The following is a 22,700-nucleotide window of genomic DNA, read 5'->3' on the forward strand; positions in this document are numbered from 1 at the left end:
GTCTTCCACTGCCTCCCGCAGTTTGGTCAAACTCATGCTGGTTGCTTCGAGAACACTGTCCCACCATCTCGTCCTCCGTCGTCCCCTTCTCCTTGTGCCCTCCATCTTTCCCAGCATCAGGGTCTTTTCCAGGGAGTCTTCTCTTCTCATGAGGTGGCCAAAGTCTTGGAGCCTCAACTTCAGGATCTGTCCTTCCAGTGAGCACTCAGGGCTGATTTCCTTCAGAATGGAGAGGTTTGATCTTCTTGCAGTCCATGGGACTCTCAAGAGTCTCCTCCAGCACCATAATTCAAAAGCATCAATTCTTCAGCGATCAATTCAATCTTAGTTTCACATGATTACAGCTGAACTGAAAAACTTGGTTCACTCCATGGGAAGGTGTTGTAAAGCCGTAATTAAAGCTAAAGGTTACCCAACTATTAAGTGACACATGGTGAGAACTTTTGTATATCTAATTTCTTCTATGTGTTTCACATTTCTTCTTTTATGACTGCTGTTGTAATAAATAATCCTTCATAAAAGTTACTGCATTACATTCTTCATTAAAATATCCTTCCATTGATATATAATTTTATGGTATTACTCCCCCCAAAAGTGATGTTATGAGGCCTCAAACCTCGGAAATACACTTTTCCCAAAAGGTTCCCACCATTTTGGCCCCTTGCGTGGCATCCTAGCCCCCCCCCCCCAACACGGCGCCCGCTTCTCTTCCGGCCATCCCGGCATCCTCCGCTCGCTGCTGCCGCCCTCTCCTCGCCCGGAAGCGGCGTCTGAGGCGGGCGTCAGTAGTGCGGCTGCGCGGCCGGGCTGCTTTGGCTGCGGGGCTTCCGGCGGCGGCGAGGGGCTGCTTGAGGCGAAGGCGCCATCATGGACGTCGTCAAGGCCGAGATCGAGCGGAAGCGGAAGCTGCTGGAGGAGAAGGAGCTGCTCGGGGTAAGCGGGAGAGAGGCGCCTCGGGGCCGGGGCTCCTCCTGCCGGGCGGCCCCTCCGCGCCGTGTCTCCGGGGCCCCAGAGGGCGGCGCGGGGCCCCCTCCCTGAGCGCGGAGCCTCGGCCTGGCGGCGGCCTTTGCCGGAGAGCGCTGCCTTTGCCTGGCCAGTCGGGCTCTGCGGGGGCGCCTCTTGCTCGCTCTCGCCGGTGTTTCTGGCGCCCCCGGGGGGGGGGGGACACACAAAGGCCAGACATGAGAGGCCGGCGAGCGGGATGAGCTTCCCCGAAAGAGAGCTCGCCGCCCGCCGCTCCCATAATCTGCCACAGCCAGAGACTGTCAGTCAGGCATGGAAGACGTTTCCCTCCCTCCTGGCTCACGTCGGGCAGCCTGCTCCTTCCTTCCTCCCCGCCTCCCAGCAGCTGCCCAGGAGCAAAGCTCTGCCCGCACCAGCCTGGCTTTGGGGCTGCCAGGGCTTTTCAGTGCCCGGAAGCCAGCAGTTGTCTCTGGATATGCCCTGGGACCATATGGGAAGAATGTGCTGGTGGCCTTTTTATATTCACGGCATTGTATATTAGATGAGAGCACCTTTCCCCCTTTAGTGTGCTAGTTGGTACTGGTTCCTGTTAACTATCATTGAGCTGTTATGAATCTGACAGCCCATCCATTGTGCTTCGCATTACTGAAAGAAGAAATGTTAGTTGTTTATGAAACATCACAATGTAGTAACTACTTTCCTTTCTTTCAGGGAAATAAAAAATACTTTAAGCGTAGTGAGTTGGCCAAGAAGGAAGAAGAGGCATACTTTGAAAGATGTGGTTGCAAGGTAATGTGAAAGCAGTAATGGTAGTGATTCTGGCTAGCTGTGCAGTGTCTGCTTAATCATAGTTTAAAATGTATTAATACATTAGTAGGAAATACACGGATTGCAACATGGTTATTAGTGACTAAAAATTGGAAGAATCAAGAACCCCTACTCAAAGAGGCAGGGAAAAGAAATATATGGTGTCAGATCTTAATACATTAAATAAAATAACTTATAAAGGGCATGCAACTAAGAGATTTTTGGAATGTAGAAAAAATTTCTACAGTTCTAGAATCTGGATAATGAAAGTATCAAAACGTTTGTGTGTGAGAGAGATTAGAGTTACTTTAAACAGTTAGTTACAATATGATGGCTAGGAAAAATTACAAATAGGTGTGTTAAAAATAAATGAATGGTGAATGCTGTGTTTATGTTTCCTCTATCCTTTTTATTATTTAATTTATTAAAAAATGAATAATTCTTTGTTCACTCTATCACTGTTGCACTTTAGCCTGTAAACGAGAAGCCACCAGGAGAGGTATGAGTTTCCAAGAAAAGTTTGCAATGCAGGAAGAGGCATGCATGAGTATGCAGCTATTTGAATTTGTGTTTATAGTTTGGCTTCTTCTGTGGAGGGCATGAGGCTGCTTGAGAATAAAGCTTTTCTTTTTAAGTTGTGCTCCAGCAGGCATGTACCCTGGATCTGATATAACCAACCCTTTTGTAAAGCAAAGTAGAGGCTGCTAATTTCTAGATGCTGGCTCCATTGTGGGGTGAGAGTGGGGGTGGTGGCCTGAATGCGTAAAAGATGTATACCTTCTTTTCTTAGGCTGTAATCCTAATCCTGTTTACCTAGGAATAAATCCCATTGAATTTAATAGATTTTAACTTCTGAGTAGCCTCAACCAGTTAGCCAAGAGTGCCCACTTCTTGAAAGGCTATGAAATGCAGCTTGCATTTCTTGTTGTTTAGTTGGGGTCAAATAATAACTAAGCTCATACGTAAGACACATCATGACAAATAAGTCACCTGGAAGGCCTTTGCTCTTCTTTCCACCTCACTTTGATTGTATCAAAGCAGTTTGGATGTGAGGATTGTAGCGTGGAAATTTAGTAATGGGAAGTAATAGAACTAAATAATTGCCAATTTGCTGCCTTTCTTTTGGGACCCCAAAATCTGCTGCCTAAAGCAGGCCCATTTTATCCGGTCTCATTATGGTTGGTCATAATCTGATATATCCCATAGTATCCTACAGTATCCTGTAGTGTCAGGCCTATATATATATTTCACAAGTCATTAAGTCTATTAAAATCAAGTTTCTTTTAGACAGAATTATTACCAGTATTCAATTTAACATATTTCAAATATGCTGTGGAACTTCGCTTTTATGAAGTAGGATTGCTGGGATAGCTCAGTCCAGTAGAGCATGAGACTCTTAATCTCATAGTCGTGGGTTCAAGCCCCTTGTTGGGCAAAATATTCTTACATTGCACTAAGTGACTGTTAGGATCCCTTCCAACTTTATGATTCTGTGGTATTTTATGTTGTTATTTTTATTTCCTTTGCAACATTTATGAAAAGATAGGGTTTATAACTTCTGTTAGAAGGAGGAGTGTTATGACTTATATCATCCATCATCACTGGACTTACGATGAAAGCTGGTGGGGCCAGGACTTAATGAGATACCGTATTGTGCATAGGCCTATAGCTGCAGGAGTGAAATGGAGTGCCGTGGCGGAATAACTTTGGAGTGAGGAAGGAGGCAGAATGTGTGGAGGGAGCCTGCCAGAGAGGGTGCTTTTCTTTTATAATAGAAAAAGGTGCTGGTACTCAGCATGAAGTTGTTACAGTAATTGCCACACTTTTAACATTTGGGGAAAAATGGTGCCAGTACTGCATTTCCTTGAGTATTCCCAGAAAAGAGCACTGGCTTGTGTATAACTATGAAGGAAAGCGTTTCTGTTATTTTCTGGCTGTCACTACAGTTTTACTAACTTACATGGCAATAATATCAAGTAGCTGTGTAATTTCTCGTTTGACCTGGTTGCTTATGTCCCACTTAGAGAAACTTGGTTAAAATATTAGGAGTGTGGATGGAGCCAGTTGCTTTTCAAATAAACAAAACTATGAGACATTTTAGCTCACCAAGAGCCTCCCAGATCTCTGCATTTCATTGAAATGTTGTTAGTGTGTTTAAAACAAAGCAAAAAAACTCTGACATTTTGCAAATGAAGGTGCATTTGCTAAAGTCCTGAAAGTACTTTTATTTTATGTTATTTGGTGCAGACATTGCTTTTAACAATCCCACTGGTAAAATGGCTTAAATCTTTTTTTCCCCTGTCTGGGTCTTAACTCCTTTATTATCATAACCAACTTCTTTTTCACAGCTATTTGGGTGTATGATAATGCATTTTAAAATACTGTTTTATACAATGAACTTAGGGCTGCTATTCTGTAAAAATCACTGTAATTTTTGCTTACTACTTAAATGGTCCCAGATGTGCACTGTGGAGCTTTCCCCAAGGAATAGAGATATGCTTGAATGGCATTCTGCATTGATAGGTGAAATTGTTACCTGTGTCTATGGTAGAGAACGGCTGATATCACACTTCTTGAAAGTATGAGACATTTCAACCAGGGTATAATAGTTTGCACAGAAAAATATTGTTATTGTTATTACCCACCATTCACCCTCATGTCATAGGCCAGGTTAAAAAGGTAAAGGGACCCCTGACCATTAGGTCCAGTCGTGGCCGACTCAGGGATTGCGGCTCTCATCTCACTTTATCGGGCGAGGGAGCTGGCGTACAGCTTCCAGGTCATGTGGCCAGCATGACTAAGCCGCTTCTGGCAAACCAGAGCAATGCACGGAAATGCCATTTACCTTCCCGCCGGAGCAGTACCTATTTATCTACTTGCACTTTGACATGCTTTCGAACTGCTAGGTTGGCAGGAGCAGGGACTGAGCAACAGGAGCTCACCCCGTCACGGGGATTCGAACTGCCGACCTTCTGATCGGCAAGTCCTAGGCTCTGTGGTTTAACCCACAGTGCCACCCGCGTCCCCATAGGCCAGGTTACAATGTAAAAAGCAGTTTAAAAAATACAAAAAATACAACCACAATAAATAGGGTGGGTCCTGACAACATACATTTCAGGTGATAGCTGATATTTTCTCAAGCCTCAGTTCACATGTAATGGCAGACTGTGGTTTGGCTTCTTCCTCCTTGTATGTGCTCTGTTTTCCTGGTTTGCCCATTGTTTTCCAGTCTAGCTGGATTGGGCAGACTGGTTTTTGCAAGCCATAGTGTGCCTCCAAATCACAATTGGAAACCATAGTTTTCAGTTACTGTATATAGTTGTCTAGTTGCTATATGTAGTAAACATAGTTCTCCTTTTGCCCATTTTCTGAGTGGCTGATGAGTTATGCATATCACCATGATAGTTTCAATGTATTGAATACCATATTGACTATATGTAGCAGGTTTCTCTTCACAAAAACGCTAGCTTTGTTTTGTCTGAAATTATAATTATTTCCATACTTTGTGGAGTGGAGAACTGAGGAATGCTTGCAGCCTATAGTTTATCTATATGAAACTTCTGTAGACAGGACAAAGCGAATTCTAAATTATTTTATATTACTGGCACGTCTTAGAGGTTACGGTCAGGTTTTTGCATGTCGGCTGTGCTGTGTAGTGCTAATAGCTGCTCTTAGAAGCAATCAGTGTTCCTAGAAGTTTAGACTTTTTCTGTGCCCATATTTAAAACTGGTTATGTTATGTTCCTTGTCTCTACCTAGGTTCAGCAGGAAGAGGAAGAGGAGGAGAAGACAGTAACTGCATCAAATCCAGTATTAGAACTAGAGTTGGCAGAGGAGAAGTTGCCTATGACTCTTTCTAGACAAGAGGTAAAGACAAATATATGGAGCTGGCAATATGCAGATAATTGTTTTGCCTTTACCAGATTAACAAATCTGCAGAGTATTTATATTTTACTGTGTGAAATTATAGTTATCATGAATTAACTATATGCCCATGAAGTTGTACAAGAGACCAGGGAATCAGCTAGCTAAATATATGAGGATATTCATCAGACTAGCTTTTCAGGCAGCAAAAATTTCGCATCAGTAACTTGTACTTTACTGATTTACCTGTAGCCAGTGCAGACATAATGATGGCTTACTCTTAACTTCAGGTAGGTAAGAGATCAGGAGTTCTCCCTCCCTCCCTCCCTACCCTTTTGAGAGTGATTTTCCTATTACCATAACTGCATTTACAAGGATATCACTGTTTGATGCCTAATGTTAGAGATGCTTAGAGCAGACCCATTGAAATAAATGTTCTTATCACATTGATTTCAGTGGGTCTGCTGAGTATGTCAGACATTTGTTAATCATGATTAAGTCTCAACAGGCTTCCTGTTGAATTAGGATTTTAAGACAATATTAAACTGTTTTCAAATCCTGATTTAAATAAATATTCCAAGCTATAGACATATTCCTCAGTTGTTGTAAAATTGGAAAGCTCAATCTAGAAAGAGGATGGAAGCTGTGTTACATCTGTCCCAACCCTTCAAGCGTTCCTGGGCTACAACTAGCATGATTCCTGACTGCTGGTTATGCTGGTTGGGGCAGACGTAGCCCAACAGTATACGGAGGGCACCACATGGGTAACCCCCGACCTAGTTCATTGGAGATAATGTATTAATTTCCATCCACATTTCAGACATATATCTGTATGTATTGCCCCAAAATGTAGCCTAAATGTCCCCAACTTAATGTGGCTTAGGAACTCCCGTTATTCATCACAGAATTCTACTCATGTATGCTCCATAGATCAGAGGTGCAATTTTTGTAATTATATTTAACTAAAGCGAGATGTGCGCCACAACCCCAGAGTCGGCCATGACTGGACCTAATGGTCACGGGTCCCTTTACCCTTAAACAGCTGCCACTAGTCATCATTAGGTATGTTGCTGCCCATTTTGTGCTCTTTAGCAAGGAACGATAAATTTCGTGAAAATAAGGAAGCACAGTGCTTGAGTTGTAATACCCTGTGGGGATGTGAATGGGTTGTTTGTTCTATTTTCTTCATTTGTTTAAAAGAAACACTTGACTTTTTCCAGGTCATGAGGAGATTGAGAGAAAGGGGTGAACCTATCAGACTGTTTGGAGAAACAGATTATGATGCCTTTCAGAGGCTGCGAAAGATAGAAATTCTAGCGCCAGAAGTCAACAAGGTAAATCTGTGCATAAGCATAAGAGAGATCATTTAAAGGACTGTCCCTGTGCAAAATTGGTGCACCTGTAACATTATAGCCATGGATATCCTGCTTCTTGTGCCCCTACCTGTGTATATACTTCATAAATATATAATGTTATAATCCCACATAGAGGGATACAGAAAGTGCCTTCTGTCATCTTGACTTCTGTCAAGTGCTCTCTATCAACTTATTACTACACTTTAGTGTTGTAAGTAATGGTTTGGATTTACAGATAACCTCAATTGTAAGCTTTTTGTTGTTTAGAGGACAAATTTAGAAGTCACAACTTATGTATATTGCTGTAGTGAGACTTGGGATCAGTTCATGCATTTATTGGCTTCAGAGAAAGAGAACTGCCACCACTCAAATTGTGGCTGCTCGTGTGAATGACACTTCTTTTACTATTAGGCCCACTATGCCCTTAGAGATGTCTGTGTAGGATTCTCCAATGATATGAACTCTCTCTTAATGCTAAATCATGATTATACAATTATTATTATTTATTAAATTTCTATTCTGCCTTTCATCCAAGGATCCCAAGGCGGTTTACAACATTAAAACACAAAAATACACATAGTAACAAATAAAAGCAATACTCCCACAGTATTGTTATTTATGATATTATTTATTAATGTTTAAAACAACTAACAGGGTTATGTAGTATGATGCCATGATACTCAAATTCTGTATAGAAAAAATGTAAGATATTTAAACCTATTTTTTCAGGGTTTCAATTATGACAGTTCCTGGGATAACTCTGCATACTCTCAACTCTTGTTTTTATTTCCATAGGGATTAAGGAATGACCTGAAGGCTGCTTTGGATAAAATAGACCAGCAGTATCTGAATGAAATTGTGGGTGGGCAGGAACAGGGAGAGGATGAGACACAGAATGATCTCAAAGTCCATGAAGAGAACACAACCATTGAAGAATTGGAGGTATTCTATTGTTTTTTACTGTTTTCAAATTGTGACCAAGGCACCATGCTGGTAAATAAATTCTGCACCAAGAGAAGATGGATTCTGCTACTTGCAAAAAGAATGCAGATTGAGAAAATGTGCATAATTCTCATTTGTATAACTTTACAAGTTTTATAATTTCCTACTAATTTATTTAGACAAGAGACAATTGGACTGCAGAAATTTCTGCAACAGTTGTCCATAGTGGTCAAATTGCATGGAGGCTGGCAGAAACTTGCACCCCCTCCATTGCCTTTTTAATGACTCCCTTACTTGCTCTTTTTAAGAAGCCTATTGGGGAGGGCATAATTTGTCTAAAATGTGAAGGAGACTGTCATGGAGAGGCTTTTGAATTTTATTATGGGTTCCCCCATATGCTTGCTGCTATAATGGCTTGAAATGTGCTCTCTACCTGAGACAGTCTCTTCCTAAGGAAGCCGGAACTTAGAATCATAGAATCATAGAGTTGGAATAGACCACAAGGGCCATCGAGTCCAACCCCCTGCCAAGCAGGAAACACCATCAGAGCACTCCTGACATAAGGTTGTCAAGCCTCTGCTTAAAGACCTCCAAAGAAGGAGACTCCACCACACTCCTTGGCAGCAAATTCCACTGTCGAACAGCTCTTACTGTCAGGAAGTTCTTCCTAATGTTTAGGTGGAATCTTCTTTCTTGTAGTTTGGATCCATTGCTCCGTGTCTGCTTCTCCGGAGCAGCAGAAAACAACCTTTCTCCCTCCTCTATATGACATCCTTTTATATATTTGAACATGGCTATCATATCACCCCTTAACCTCCTCTTCTCCAGGCTAAACATGCCCAGCTCCCTTAGTCGTTCCTCATAAGGCATCGTTTCCAGGCCTTTGACCATTTTGGTTGCCCTCCTCTGGACACATTCCAGTTTGTCAGTGTCCTTCTTGAACTGTGGTGCCCAGAACTGGACACAGTACTCCAGGTGAGGTCTGACTTGGAGACTTCTATCACATCTCCCCTTAATTTCCTTTTCTCTACGCTAAACAAACTGCTCCTTCAGTTGTTTCTCATAGGACGTGTTTTCCTCACCCATCAACATCTTGGCCACCCTCTAGTTTATCAGTGTATTCTAGCATGGCACCAATAACTGGGTGCACTACTCTTCAGCTGCATAGACTAGAGTGGAACTCTATTCCTTGTGATCCGAACACTCATGCTTCTGTTAGCGCCACTTTAAAATTACATTAACTTCTTATAAAGAGCCACACCACACTGCCCTGCTCATGTTCAGATTGCAATCAACTCGGACACCTGTATGTTTTTAATGCTAAGCCAGGTCTTCCCCATCTTAAACTTCTGTCCTTTTTGTACCTGTTTACAGGACTTAACATTTATCTCTACTTTCATCATGTTGGCCCAGTGTTGCAACCTGTCAAGGTCATTCTGAATCTTGATTCTCTGTTCTTTGATATTAGATCTACTCAGCTTCATGTGATCTGCAGTTCTTATAAGGATACCCACTATGCCAGGCACCCCCAAACTCTGCCCTCCAGCTGTTTTGGGACTACCAACTCCCATCATCCCTAGCTAACAGGACCAGTGGTCAGGGATAATGGGAGTTGTAGTCCCAAAACAGCTGGAGGGCCGAGTTTGGGAATGCCTGCACTATGCCCTCAGCCTAGTCATTTATAGAAAATCTTTGAATAGCACAGGAACCAAGGCTAGGGCCTTGTAGCAGTCCTCTTGAGACTTCTTGCCATTAAAGGAGCACCTGCTGATTATGGTTGCTCACTGAACAGTAGAATTGACCAGCCCATATTTATCATTTTGTGAATAAGAATATCACGGGAGACTTGATCAGAGGCTTTGCTGAAATCAAGATACACTATGTCCATCGCATTGCCATGAACTACCAAAGCATTAATTCTTTCAAAAAAGGGTAAGGCTTATGTGGATGATTTATTCTAGATTAAACACATGATGAATGATAATCAGTGCATTGTTTTCAAATGTTTAGGGACACTTAATAATCTGTTGGGTATCAGTGTTAAGTTGAGTGGCCGGATCCAACTCCACCCCGCCCCATTTTGGAAGATAGGGGCAATATTTACCCAACTCCAGTCTTACAGAACCTCATCTGTTTCCCAGTAATTCACAAAGATTACAGTAACTGTCTCTGAAATAAAACCTACAAGTTTCTTCAACAGCTTGCAGTATAATTTATCTGGCCCATGGGACTTGAACTCACATAGAGCAGTGTTCCTGGGCTGCCTCACCTCATACCATTTGTTCTACTTTCCCCAGTTTGAATACAATTCCACTTAGGGGCCACTGAAACAAAATTGGAATTGAGTGGTTCCGGCTTCTGTCCATCACCTGTCATTAATTTCTTCAACTTGTCCAAGCAGCGGACCTACCCCTTTCCTGTTCTTCTGGCTCTGAACATATCCAGTGAATCCCTATATTTTTGTTTTTAGCATCCCTTGCAAGCTTTTGCTTCTTCCAGGCTTCAGCCTTGCTGAAACCATCTTTACAGGTTTGGGATCCTCCATCAAACTTGTCCTTCCTCATATATGCCTCCCTCGGTCTCCTGGATGTGTCTTTTTAAAGTCTTCTCATTGGAGAGCTCTTTGTGCATTCACTGGCCTCTTTGGATGTCTCCTGTTTTCTCACTGGAATGGTTTGCGACTGTTTTTTCACTATTTCCACATTTGAAAATCTCCCATTCCACTTGTGCTCTTTTTTTCTTATTCAGAATTTCTAGTCGTGGAATTCTATGGCTTCCTAAAGCTGTCTTTCCTTAAAGCCCAAGGTACAAATCCAACTTGGCTTTGTTTGTATTTCACTTGCTATCACATAGGAATCTGCCTTAGACCAACGCAGACCACTGATTGGTGAGAATCAGCACTGGCTGGTAGCAGTTCTCCAGGGTTTCAGGCAGGATTCAGTGATGGCCCTACTGGGAGACCCCAGGGATTGAACCTAAGACCTGTTGCATGCAGACTTAGGCTGTGCCACAATATATATATCACACGTTCCAAGATGATATAGTTCCCCCAAGGCTCACACCACTTTCACTTCATCAAGCAGGTCTTTATTAAGTCCAAGATCTCAGCTCCTTTCTTGTTCCTTTGGCAGGTTGATCAGGAAGGCAAAAATTTATTAGACGTTTGATTGTTAGCAGATGCCAGGGCAGTTGAAGTCCTCTATTACAACCATCATATTCTCTTTTTGTAATCTGTTGTAGAAAATCATCACCCACATTTTCCACTTGGCTGGGTAATTTGTAGTATGCTGCCACAATGATGCCACTTTTGTTTTTCTCTCCTTTTATCCTTACCCAGATGCTTTCAACAGAGCTTCCACTCTCAGATTCATGGATTTCTGTGCAGGTGTGTGTGCTTGTGTCTGTGTCCCTTTCACTTTCTGGACTCTATTCCTTTAGAACAAGATACTGCCATCACTTCTAACATCCATTCACAAGCCTCGTCCCATCAAGTGTCAATTAGACCTATTGGGTCAACTTACCTGCCTGTATTAGGGTGTTAAAATCATCCTGTTAGTTTCCCATACTGCTGTGTGCTAGTTAGTACATAGACATTGAAATCTATGGGTGCCTCACCCTCTCAGTTTTCGTGCTGTATTTACTGGAAATTTGCTAGGCATCGTCTTCATTGCCCTGTGTTTTCCTTTCTTGTCTCTCATACATGGCTCAGTTCTTATCTCTGGGCTTTGGGTTACCTTCCCTGCAGGGTTAGTTAGTTAAAGTCCACATGATGAGGCTTGTGGGGCTCCTGCCAAACACATCTCCCCCATCCTCATGAGTTGTAGCCCATCTCTTACCAGAAATTCATCATTTGGGTAGCGCTGGCTGTGGCCCAAGGAACCAGACCTTTCCTGATGATCAGCAGGAATGGAAGACAATTGTTGGATTTGATGAGTCTCTGCATCCTCTCTGTTGTGTCTTGGATGGCAGCACCACTCTTGAGATAACATGTCATATCTGCACTCAGCTGTGTCTCTGGGGAATCTCTTGTTCAGAGGAACAAACTGAAAAATTCCATAGAATATATGAGTAAACACTGGGATGTGACTTGGTTAGCATTCTCAACCCTGACTTACGAAATTTAAAGGGAGAGCCTTTCAAAAACACTGTGAAATACTTCCTAATTTTATCTGTAATATTATGTTCTTTATGTAAACTTGCATCAGCTATTTTTGTTTTTGGAAGACATCTCAATGGAAAATCTCTTTTTCAGGCTTTGGGAGAATCTTTAGGACAAGGGGATGACCATAAAGACATGGATATCATAACCAAATTCTTGAAGGTAAGTAGCCTAACAAGCAAGAACCTCTGGCCTGTAAGCAATCATGGCTGGGGCATCATCATTTTCTAGGACTATTCTATTACATGGAAAATGTTGTGATTCATTTATAGTATGATATAATAATAATAATAATAATAATAATAATAATAATAATAATAATTTATTGTTTATACCCCGCCCATCTGGCTAGGAAATAATTACAACCCAATCAGATACATATCTATCCAGAATTAACTAACATTGCAAGTACTATTTCTTTGTAAGTAAATGAATGGGGTTGCAGCTTTAGTTTATGGACACTGTTCATATTTAGCCACTGTGTGGCAGTATGGCTTAAATTTGTTTGTCATCTTCAGTTTCTTCTTGGAGTCTGGGCTAAGGAGTTGAACGCCAGAGAAGATTATGTGAAACGTGGTGTACAAGGCAAACTAAACAGCGCCACTCAGAAGCAGACAGAATCATACCTGAGACCTCTGTTCAGAAAACTTCGGAAAAGGGTAACTTCAGCAACACACTATCTTAAGTCTTCTACTAGATTTAGGCATGAATGTTTTACCAGCAGACAATTCTTACCCTCCGTTCCACACTTTGTTTACAATCTAGCTTGATGATGAGAACTCAGAATCACATGTTTTGATTGACCTAATAAAGGTTTTGCCGTATTAGGGATTCTGGAATTAAGCAAGACTGCTTTTTTCAGTCACCCTTTTCTAACTATGTAGCACAGTGGAGGGGAATTTCCAGCCTGTGAGCCAAAGTTGGCCTGTAAGCTTCACCATTGGGCTTCCAGGCTGTTTTGGCTAAGCCATGCTCAACGGCCCTACATCTGATGCCATGTGTGATGTCAGGTATGAGGCAGGAAAGGTTGGGACTTGGCCTAAAGGTGCTTTACTCAGTGTGTTCCAAATGGGGAACAACCAGCCATTTTTTAATTTGCCAGTTTTCTTTCTAGTCTTAGTTAACATTCACTTTTTCAACATGTCTGCCTGTGCACAAGATCAAGACAGTAATTCCCCTTTTATAGATAGAAATTAAGGCTGATGTGCAGTAACCCACAGGAAGTCACCTAGAAATCCATGGAAGAGGAGTAGAGATGTGAAACCTTTCTTCGAGCCGAACTCAGCTCTCTTGTTAGTCACACTTGTGTTGAACTCACCACACTGTGGAAAACAGGATGCAGGAGCTTTGTGGAGCAGCACAGTTGGCAATGGTAGGGGAGAAGGCAGGAAGACGAACAGTAGGTGGAGCCAGTCAGTGACAGGCAGATCCACCCCGTGACTGGCGGCATGGAAGAAGGCGGGCACAGGCAAGGGATTGGCGGAGGGAAGACAGATGGGTGAGGCTGTTGTCGTTTAGTCGTGTCTGACTCTTCGTGACCCCATGGACCAGAGCACGCCAGGCACTTCTGTCTTCCACTTCCTCCTGCAGTTTGGTCAAACTCATGTTGGTAGCTTCAAGAACACTGTCCAACCATGTCGTCCCCTTCTCCTTGGGCCCTCCATCTTTCCCAACATCAGGGCCTTTTCTAGGGAGTCTTCTCTTCTCATGAGGTGGTCAAAGTCTTGGAGCCTCAGCTTCACGATCTGTCCTTCCAGTGAGCACTCAGGGTTAATTTCCTTCAGAATGGAGAGGTTTGATCTTCTTGCAGTCCATGGGACTCTCAAGAGTCTCCTCCAGCACCAGAATTCAAAAGCATCAGTTCTTCGGCGATCAGCCTTCTTTATGGTCCAGCTCTCACTTCCATACATCACTACTGGGAAAACCATAGCTTTAACTATACGGACCTTTGTTGGCAAGCTGATGTCTCTGCTTTTTAAGATGCTGCCTAGGTTTGTCATTGCTTTTCTCCCAAGGAGCAGGCGTCTCTTAATTTCGTGGCTGCTGTCACCATCTGCAGTGATCATGGAGCCCAAGAAAGTAAAACCTCTCACTGCCTCCATTTCTTCCCCTTCTATTTGCCAGGAGGTGATGGGACCAGTGGTCATGATCTTCGTTTTTTTGATGTTGAGCTTCAGACCATATTTTGCGCTCTCCTCTTTCACCCTCATTAAAAGGTTCTTTAATTCCTCCTCACTTTCTGCCATCAAGGTTGTGTCATCTGCATATCTGAGGTTGTTGATATTTCTTCCGGCAATCTTAATTCCGGCTTGGGATTCATCCCGCCCAGCCTTTCGCATGATGAATTCTGCGTATAAGTTAAGTAACCAGGGAGACTCCTCATTTATCCTAGTGGATTAGCTTCCAGTGCTCATGTTTTTCTCTCCAAGGATAGTGAAGCAGAGCCATGAGGACACTCGGCGCATGGCAACAGTGAGCTGCCTGCCTCTGCCACTCAGATTCTCCTAGCCTGGAGCAGAGCTGGAGCACGACGGGAGTGGTGGCTGAGTTGCTGGGGTGGCTGGGAAAAGCAAGGAGAAACAGTACTCTAGACAAAGCAAATTAGTGGGGTTGGCTGCTTCCCTGCAGATTTGCAAATATATAAAAGCTGTAAGTCTGAACCCTCCACTCACACGCAAAGGTGTGTTCTTTTTTCGCAGCATAATTACCCACTTGAGGTCAAGCTTCTCTAATTCTGGTCTGTCTCTGTATCAGGTGTGATTGGCTTTTGCAGCCACTCTCAGCGCAGCAGAAGGGCTGGCTTTCAAAGGAACTAACATGCTGCTCTGGAAGTGTGCCTGCTTCAGTCACTCAGGCACAAACAAAGGAGCTGGCTTTCTCTCAGGCTGGCTAGTTCTTACTGTCTCCAAAAGTAAGCGTTTTTGGCTGTGAGGATTGATCATGTCTGTGGTCTTATTTAAGATATAGTGTGGTATGAGAATCACGAGTTTCGTTGCCTACTTGATATTTGCTGTTTTGTCTTTAGAATATCCCTGCTGACATCAAGGAATCAATAACGGACATTATCAAGTTCATGCTGCAAAGGGAGTATGTGAAGGTACTGAACTTTTACAGAGTCAATGATATTTGTGTTTTGTGGCTTAATTCGCTTGAGGCAGGTGCAGGCCAGATCTTCTTCTTCCATCACTCCCTCGAGCAAAAAATAAATAAATTGATGGGGGGGGGGTGGCACATCTACCTCTCGATCACCTGGTGTCACAGTGATGTGAAGTGACATTTGAAGCCCCAACAATTAGGTGACTGTTGGGACTTCAAAGCACCATTGATCAGTGGGGCTTCAAAGTCCAGCCCAGGACTCCTTGCAAAGAACCCTGCACTGTGCTTTGTAGCCCCCACAATCAGCTGATCGCCAGCACTTCAAATCCCTGTGCAGGGCTCTTTGGAAGCCCCTTTGGGCCTAGCCCAGCTGTATTTTTAACCACTTGCATCTGATGTCATATGGGACTTTGGACGATTGGCGACTAAGTGTGACTTTGCCAAATGGCCTGGGGGGCCTGATTAGGTCTCGTGCTGGAGGTTCCCCACCCCTGCATTAAGGGATGTGAAAGGGTCTCTAGCTTAACCCTTCAGAGAAATATTATTAGCTCTAATAAGCATAGAAATGCAGGTTCAAACATGTATAAGTTGTTGTTTAGCCCTTCAGGTGCAGGGATGGGAGAACATATTGCATTGTATGATTCTTTGAGACTTGGACCGGCTAACATTCAGGTTTGCATGTGGACATTGTCAGACACTGACTGGGCAGGGTGGGCTAATCACATAACGCTATCCAAGCTTCTGAAAAGTTCTGTGTTGATTAATGAGATCTGGGGAGTGCTGTATTTTATAGGGTTTTTTGTGTGTTTTGTTTTAAACTGATCTAGTAAGATTTTTACTGTTTCAAGAAATGCTAATTTTGGTGCCTTGTCAGTGAAAGTAATAATTATTGTGAAGCCATTTTGCATAAAGCTTGTAAGCATGAGGACTGCAGGTGTGCTCTGGCCTGTGGCTCTAGAACTATTAGCCACAAAATCTGAAGATGGGGCTCTTGGCTTTCTTTTAGCTGTCCCTGCAGGCTCTGTTCCTCCCCTGGTGCCTCTTGCCTTGTCCGTCAGTTGCCTGCCTTTATTTCTGCAGGCTAACGATGCCTATCTGCAGATGGCCATTGGGAACGCTCCCTGGCCTATCGGCGTCACTATGGTGGGCATCCATGCGCGAACTGGTCGAGAGAAGATTTTCTCAAAGCACGTGGCTCACGTTCTGAATGATGAAACTCAGAGGAAATACATCCAGGTGAGATAAAGAGTGGTGGATCCATTGTCCGGAGAGTCACTTTCTTTAGTCTTAAGCGTTCAGCATTTGTAAGCACAAATAGGAGGCTTAAACCTGCCCCGCTCGGCCCCGGGGCTGCAACTCTCCCGCGTCTGGTCTTGGTTACCAGCATGCCATTCTTGTATTTATCTCTGCAGGGCTTGAAGAGGCTGATGACCATTTGCCAGAAACATTTCCCTACCGACCCATCCAAATGTGTGGAGTACAATGCGCTGTGACAATGTGGATACGCAGGTTATGAGAGAAGAAAGCAGTCTCTATGAAATGCTCTCCGTTTGGGAATTGGAGTGAGCTGGGTTGGGAGAAGAAAGGCATGCGGCTTTACTGAGGCTCAGTCGCACAGATCATATTCATTTTCTCTTTTGATGAACCTTTATGTCTTCTTCAAGTCCTGGGCTGGAACATGTTGCCGGCTTGTCTCGCTAGCTTGAGGACAAGTTTGTATATGTGTGTGTTTTCCTTTAATTTTTATCAGAGCAAAAGTTCAGTTCTACCTTGCCTTTTAGATTTTGAGCCTCCTTGCTTTATAAGGACTGATTTCATCACAGTTTTGAAACATGAGTTGTATTTATCATTGTACATATTAATTTCTTGGTACTTCATTTATAGGAAAAATATATTTCTAAGAAATGCACCCAAGCTTTTGATTGATTCATTCACTTTTGTATCAGAAATTATTTTTCATGATTGTCACCAGGACACTTAACTCCACACTGTGGTGTGAGAACTTTAGGGTGAACAGAACTGGTCCAGCTAAACTGGCATCCTGCTGCCTCTGTCTTTGTGCATTATGACTTCGTTATCGGTGAATTTTTTGTTTATGTTTTTTCTGTATATATGTGCAAATATGAATAAAAATCTATATATATATATATATAAAATGACTTTGTTATCTTATAAAATGCTATCTTGTCTTTTTGGGGGGAGTCTGGAGGATTTTTCTGGCACCAAAATTTGAACAATAATTTGTAGGATCATGATAATTACACTGTTAAGTAACAGGTAAAAGGAAAAGATCTTTCAGAGAACCCTTCTCCACTTTTACCAGGAGCAGGGCCAGCGGTGCCCTCTCTTCCTGGCGCCCGTGGGCCAGCCCTGTTTCCCTTTCCCTCAGGTGAAATCCCCAATGGAGAATGAATCACAAGCGACAGTGGGGTTTTCTCTTGGGAAAACAGGTTGCAAACAGACTTTATTGTAAGAGATCTGAAGAAGGAGTTTTGGTTCTTCCTCTTCCACAGAAATGTAACAAACTGCTGTTGCTTTTTATTAAAACGTAAACTGTCTCAAGTTATAGGCTGTATGGTGTTTGGGCTTAAGGTTACTTTCTTCTACGCATTTTCCATAGATCAGACTTCTCCACTCCCACTTCAGGAACGTCGGCTTTTAACTGGACTGTTTCCCTGCAGACCCCCAAATCCTCCTTGGCCTCAGAACCACTGTTGCCCTTTCCTGTCAGAGGACCCATTTCCCCGCAAAACACCGTGTGGGACTGTGCCTTGCCTGTTTTAACCGGGGTCTGCATCTTCGCTCTCCTCACAGACCCCAGGAATCTCTCCCCGTCTCTCCCTCCACTCCGCCTCCCTTGGAACTCTTTGCTGGCAGGGGGAGAAACACTCGGGGACTCAACCTGCTCAGTAAACAAACTTTTCCGTCACACAGGGATAAGTTGTAAAGATTTCTTTGTTACCACTAAATAATGGAAGTTTTAATACTCCTGAAGTAGTTTATCATTATTTTTAATGCCATCATACATGTGATTAGCCCTTTATAGAACTGCAGTAAAATGACAGTTCTCTGCTCCTACCATCTGACCCAAGGAGAGGTGAAAGAGAGGCTGGGAGGGAAGGTAGTGAAGATGGTCAAGATGGTGAAGAATGCATTCCGTTTGGTTGCACGCTCTTAAGCTGACAGATTTAGAAACAAAAGCAAAATATTTGTACCATGAATAAAGCATCAACTAACTATACTTTCCAGACACAGTTTTCAGCAAGAAACTAATCCATTTTAAGTGAAAAATGTTCATTTTAACTAGAGATATGGATTGGAACATGATTATCTTTGGGATTTCATGTTTCTCTGAACTTTGTGGTACCCGGGTGGATTCACCAACTCAGTGTGTCAGTGGAAGTCAGCTCAATGACTTCTGCTAGTGCAGCAGGGCTTTTGCAGCAGCCCTTGTCCCCTTGTGTACCCCTACATCTCCCCCACATTGCCCCAGAGGGTCAGGAGAAGCCCCAGAACAATGCATGGGTGGGGGGCAGGGCAAAAAGCCCCGGATAAAGTTTAAAATATTAACTGACTCAAAAGAAAGAGGGGGGTTTGCCCTGCCAGACTTAAGGTTGTATTATGAAGCTGCAGTCTTCTGCTGGATGAAAGATTGGCTACTGCTTGAGAACACTGATGTTCTAGATCTGGAAGGGTTTGATAACGCTTTTGGTTGGCATGCATATTTGTGGTACGACAAGGTAAAGGCTCATAAAATGTTTAAAAATCATATTGTCAGAAAAGCAATATTCATGGTCTGGACAAAATACAAGGACTTGCTAGAAAATAAGACCCCAAGGTGGCTATCACCAGCAGAGGCCAAGGCCTGGAAAAAACCTAATATGGAGGTCGGTTGGCCGAAATATGGGGAAATTTTAGAAAAAGTTGGAGAAAATTGGAGGTTGCAGAGCTATGAAAAATTAAAAAATAAGGTGCAAAATTGGTTCCATTATGCCCAAATACAAGAGGTTTTTAAATTGGATAAAAAAGTAGGCTTCCAGGTGGAAAAATCGAAATTAGAAACGGAATTGTTAGAACCAAAGACTAAAGTACTTTCGAGAATGTATAACTTGCTGCTTAAATGGAACACTCAGGACGAGACAGTCAAATCAGCAATGATAAAATGGGCTCAGGACATTGGGTATAACATTATGTTTGAAGACTGGGAAAGGTTATGGACCACTGGTATGAAATTCACGGCATGTAATGCCTTGAAGGAGAACATTATGAAAATGATATACAGGTGGTACATGACCCCAGTCAAACTTGCTAAGATATATCATCTGTCTGATAATAAATGTTGGAAATGTAAGGAGGCTGAAGGGACATTCTTTCACCTCTGGTGGACTTGCCCAAAAGTGAAGGTCTTCTGGGAAATGATTCATAACGAGCTAAAAAAGGTGCTTAAATACACCTTTCCTAAGAAACCAGAGGCCTTTCTCCTGGGCATTGACAGCCAGAAGGTGCTAAAGAACGACAGAACCTTTTATATGTATGCAACAACAGCAGCAAGAATATTAATTGCAAAATATTGGAAGACACAAGATTTGCCCACACTGAAAGAGTGGCAGACGCAATTGATGGACTATATGCAACTGGCCGAAATGACTGGCAGAATCCGAGATTTGGGAGAAGAAACAATTGAAGAGGATTGGAGAAAATTTAAAGACTATTTACAAAAATACTTTAAGTTATATGAATGTTAAGAGTTTGCATGATTCAGAAAATTTAGCTTCAGTAATAAGATTCGGTGATATGGAAATTAAGTTTATAATTATGAAAGGACCAATGTTTAAAGTAACATGATTTTTGAAGGTTCTTTTTGAACTTATAATCTAATGCAATTAGATTATAAGTTTTAAACATAGAGTATACTTATTGGAAAGTACAAAGGAATGCATGAAACAAGGTAATAATTTGCTGATATCTTTATTGTAAAGAATGCAGGGTGAGGGAGATGTGGGGAAGTCCAGTTGGTTTTGAGAAAAATATTTTGGAAAGTTGGTTCCTTTTTTCTTCTGTTATCTTCTTTTTCCTTTTTTTTTCTTCCTTTTTTCTATAACTTGTATCTGGAAAAACCAATAAAAACATTGTTAAAAAAAAATAAAAAAGAACAATGCATGGGTGGGGGGAGAAGGTGAGTAGAAATGCTTGTACTGGAAGAATAATGGTAATAGTGTGGTGCTGAATTCAATTTCCCCCCCTCAAAAAATAGCAGAAATGTGTATTTTAAGATAAAGTAAATTTAGGAAGGCATACATTGAGATAAAATATGTACGAGATGGGAGCAGCGGAAGAAAAAATGTTAAAGTAATTGTATTAGAGGGATTTCTGTAAGGTAAGAGTTTGATATATAACACAGTAGAAAAGAGTTTGAACAAAAACACTCTGGAGGTGTGAGTGAGAAGCCAATCCATGAAACAATGCAACTATTTAATTTGAAGTCAATTTCATAAAAAATAGGAAATTCAATAAAATTATATATAAAAGATAAAGTATTTGCTTACAGAATGCTCTCTAGGTAGTATTTTGTGTGTATTAGCAATGCACAGATGAATGCAACAATGGAATGGAATGGATTTAAGAATGAATATGTGCAGAAATGGGACACACCAGACATAGACTGATCATTTGCCTAATAGTCCAGGTTGATAAACTCCGAGATTAGGTCTTTCAAAACGTATCTGTCAGCGGCTGCCTCAGCGGCTGTGCCTATCCAGCCAACTCATGCCCAACACTATGGGCGTGTCTGATAGGTGAGTGACGTTAAAACTGATGACTTCGCGATGATTCCCAATTTGCACACAAGATCCTCTTGGTGTGCTCCAGCCCGGCTCCGTCTCCTCGTCTGATGAGAACCCCTGGAACGTCCTGGCCGAAAGTGTGGGTGTGAAAAGCCAGTCGTCGAAAAAATCTGCCGGCATGGGTTTTTGGGGGAAGAGCGCATGAAACTCGTCTTTGAGATAGCGCTCCTCCAGGGCATAGTCCGGTACCCACCTGTTGGCGCTTGCCGGGGTACCTTCCTCGGCAAGGAGATATTCAACTCCCTCCTCCCCCCATCTCGAGTCCAAAATCTCCGTGACCTCGTTGATTGGTGTCGCCCTTCGTGGTTCCCCCCCTGTGGGTGATTGTCTGCGTGGGTCTGGTGCGGCCCTTGGGGTCTGAAACCTGTGGGGCTCCTTGTAGGGTGTGAGCACCGACCTGTGAAAGACCGGGTGCATTCTGGAACCCTCCGGGAGCGTCAACCGGAAAGCCACTGGGTTGATTTGTGCCTCGACTTGGTAAGGCCCTAGCTGCTTGTGCCCAAGCTTCTTCTTAGCTAATGTTCTGGCTGGCACTGCCTGGGCTGCTAACCATACCCAGTCCCCCACCTGGATGTCTTCCCCGACTCTCCTGTGCCTGTCTGCCTGCACTTTGTAGGCGTGTTTTGCGAGTTCTAAGTTCCTTCGGAGTTGCTCGTGGACCTCCTGCAATTCTGCTGCCAAGTGCTCTGCCCCCTGTGGTTCCCCCTCCCCTTTCGTCTCCAAACCCGGGAAAGTTCTGGGATGCCGCCCATTGTTGGCGAAGAACGGCGTCACCCCTGTCGACGCGTGCTTCATGTTGTTGTAGGCAAACTCGGCCAGCGGTAGGTAGTCCACCCATGTCGAGGGTTGTTGATTCGCGTAGCAGCGCAAGTACTGCTGCATGATGGCGTTGACACTCTCTGCTTGTCCGTTGGTCTGCGGATGTCGTGCCGACGCTAAGTTGATCTTGACGTTCAGGATGCCCAGCAGCTTCTGCCAGAAATTCGAGACGAACTGGCGCCCCCTGTCGGATAGGATGGACCTCGGCAAGCCGTGAACTCTGAACACGTGGTCTATGAACAGCTTGGCGGTTTGTTCCGCCGTGGCCACCTTCGCGCAAGGAATGAAATGCGCCATCTTGGTGAACAGGTCTACTACTACGAGCACCGCTGTTTTGCCTCTCGAGCTGGGTAAATCTGTGACAAAGTCCAGGACCACTCTCTCCCACGGTTCAAACGGCGTCGGAAGCGGTTCCAGCAGTCCCGCCGGCGCCCTGTGTACTGGTTTGGCCCTTTGGCAAGTGTCACACCGAGCGACGTAATCCTCAACTTCACCCCTCATCTTGGGCCACCAAAAGTCTCTGGCTACTAATTCCGCTGTCTTGTCCTTGCCGAAATGTCCAGCGCTGGGTGCGTCGTGTAACTGCTGCAGGACTTTCGCGCGGAGTTCGTCTCCCGGCACGTATAGAGCCCCTTTGCGGATGAGCAGTCCGTCACGGATCTGGAACTCGGCGTCCTTCGCTGTGCCCTGTTGCACCTCTTCCATCTTGGATTGCACGAATGGATCCATCTGTAACGCGCGACGTACCGCGTCCAGGTCAACGGTGGCTGCCGAGCACTTCCACACTGCAGGTGTGAAAATGTGTTTAGCTGCCGCCGGTGCCGCTTCCTCCAGATACTGTGGTTTCCTGGA

General features: G+C 43.5%; 1 protein-coding gene across 4 annotated transcripts; it reads left to right on the forward strand.

The window, feature by feature from the left end:
- The first annotated feature begins 782 nt into the window (after positions 1 to 782).
- On the forward strand, positions 783 to 17,752 carry PRPF18 (pre-mRNA processing factor 18). 4 transcript variants are annotated; one of them, XM_028746283.2, is made up of 12 exons: positions 783 to 933; positions 1,675 to 1,752; positions 2,243 to 2,269; positions 5,530 to 5,637; positions 6,855 to 6,968; positions 7,785 to 7,931; positions 11,269 to 11,316; positions 12,184 to 12,252; positions 12,609 to 12,749; positions 15,116 to 15,187; positions 16,267 to 16,422; positions 16,599 to 17,752. In XM_028746283.2, exons 1-12 carry the CDS (start codon positions 868 to 870, stop codon positions 16,677 to 16,679), a joined length of 1,107 nt encoding a protein of 368 aa, XP_028602116.1. In that variant the 5' UTR covers positions 783 to 867; the 3' UTR covers positions 16,680 to 17,752. The 4 variants fall into 4 exon arrangements, with proteins under 4 accessions (XP_028602116.1, XP_028602119.1, XP_028602117.1 ...); XM_028746286.2 differs by lacking the exon at positions 11,269 to 11,316; XM_028746284.2 differs by lacking the exon at positions 2,243 to 2,269.
- Positions 17,753 to 22,700: the final 4,948 nt, after the last annotated feature.

This window comes from Podarcis muralis, chromosome 10, assembly GCF_964188315.1.
Source record: "Podarcis muralis chromosome 10, rPodMur119.hap1.1, whole genome shotgun sequence".
Taxonomy (NCBI): domain Eukaryota; kingdom Metazoa; phylum Chordata; class Lepidosauria; order Squamata; family Lacertidae; genus Podarcis; species Podarcis muralis.

Coding starts and splice junctions, on each gene's coding strand:
- PRPF18 (XM_028746283.2), top strand. CDS start 868: ATGGACGTCGTCAAGGCCGAGATCGAGCGGAAGCGGAAGCTGCTGGAG. Junction 6,969..7,784: donor TAGCGCCAGAAGTCAACAAG/GTAAATCTGTGC, acceptor TTATTTCCATAG/GGATTAAGGAATGACCTGAA. Junction 15,188..16,266: donor TGCAAAGGGAGTATGTGAAG/GTACTGAACTTT, acceptor TTATTTCTGCAG/GCTAACGATGCCTATCTGCA.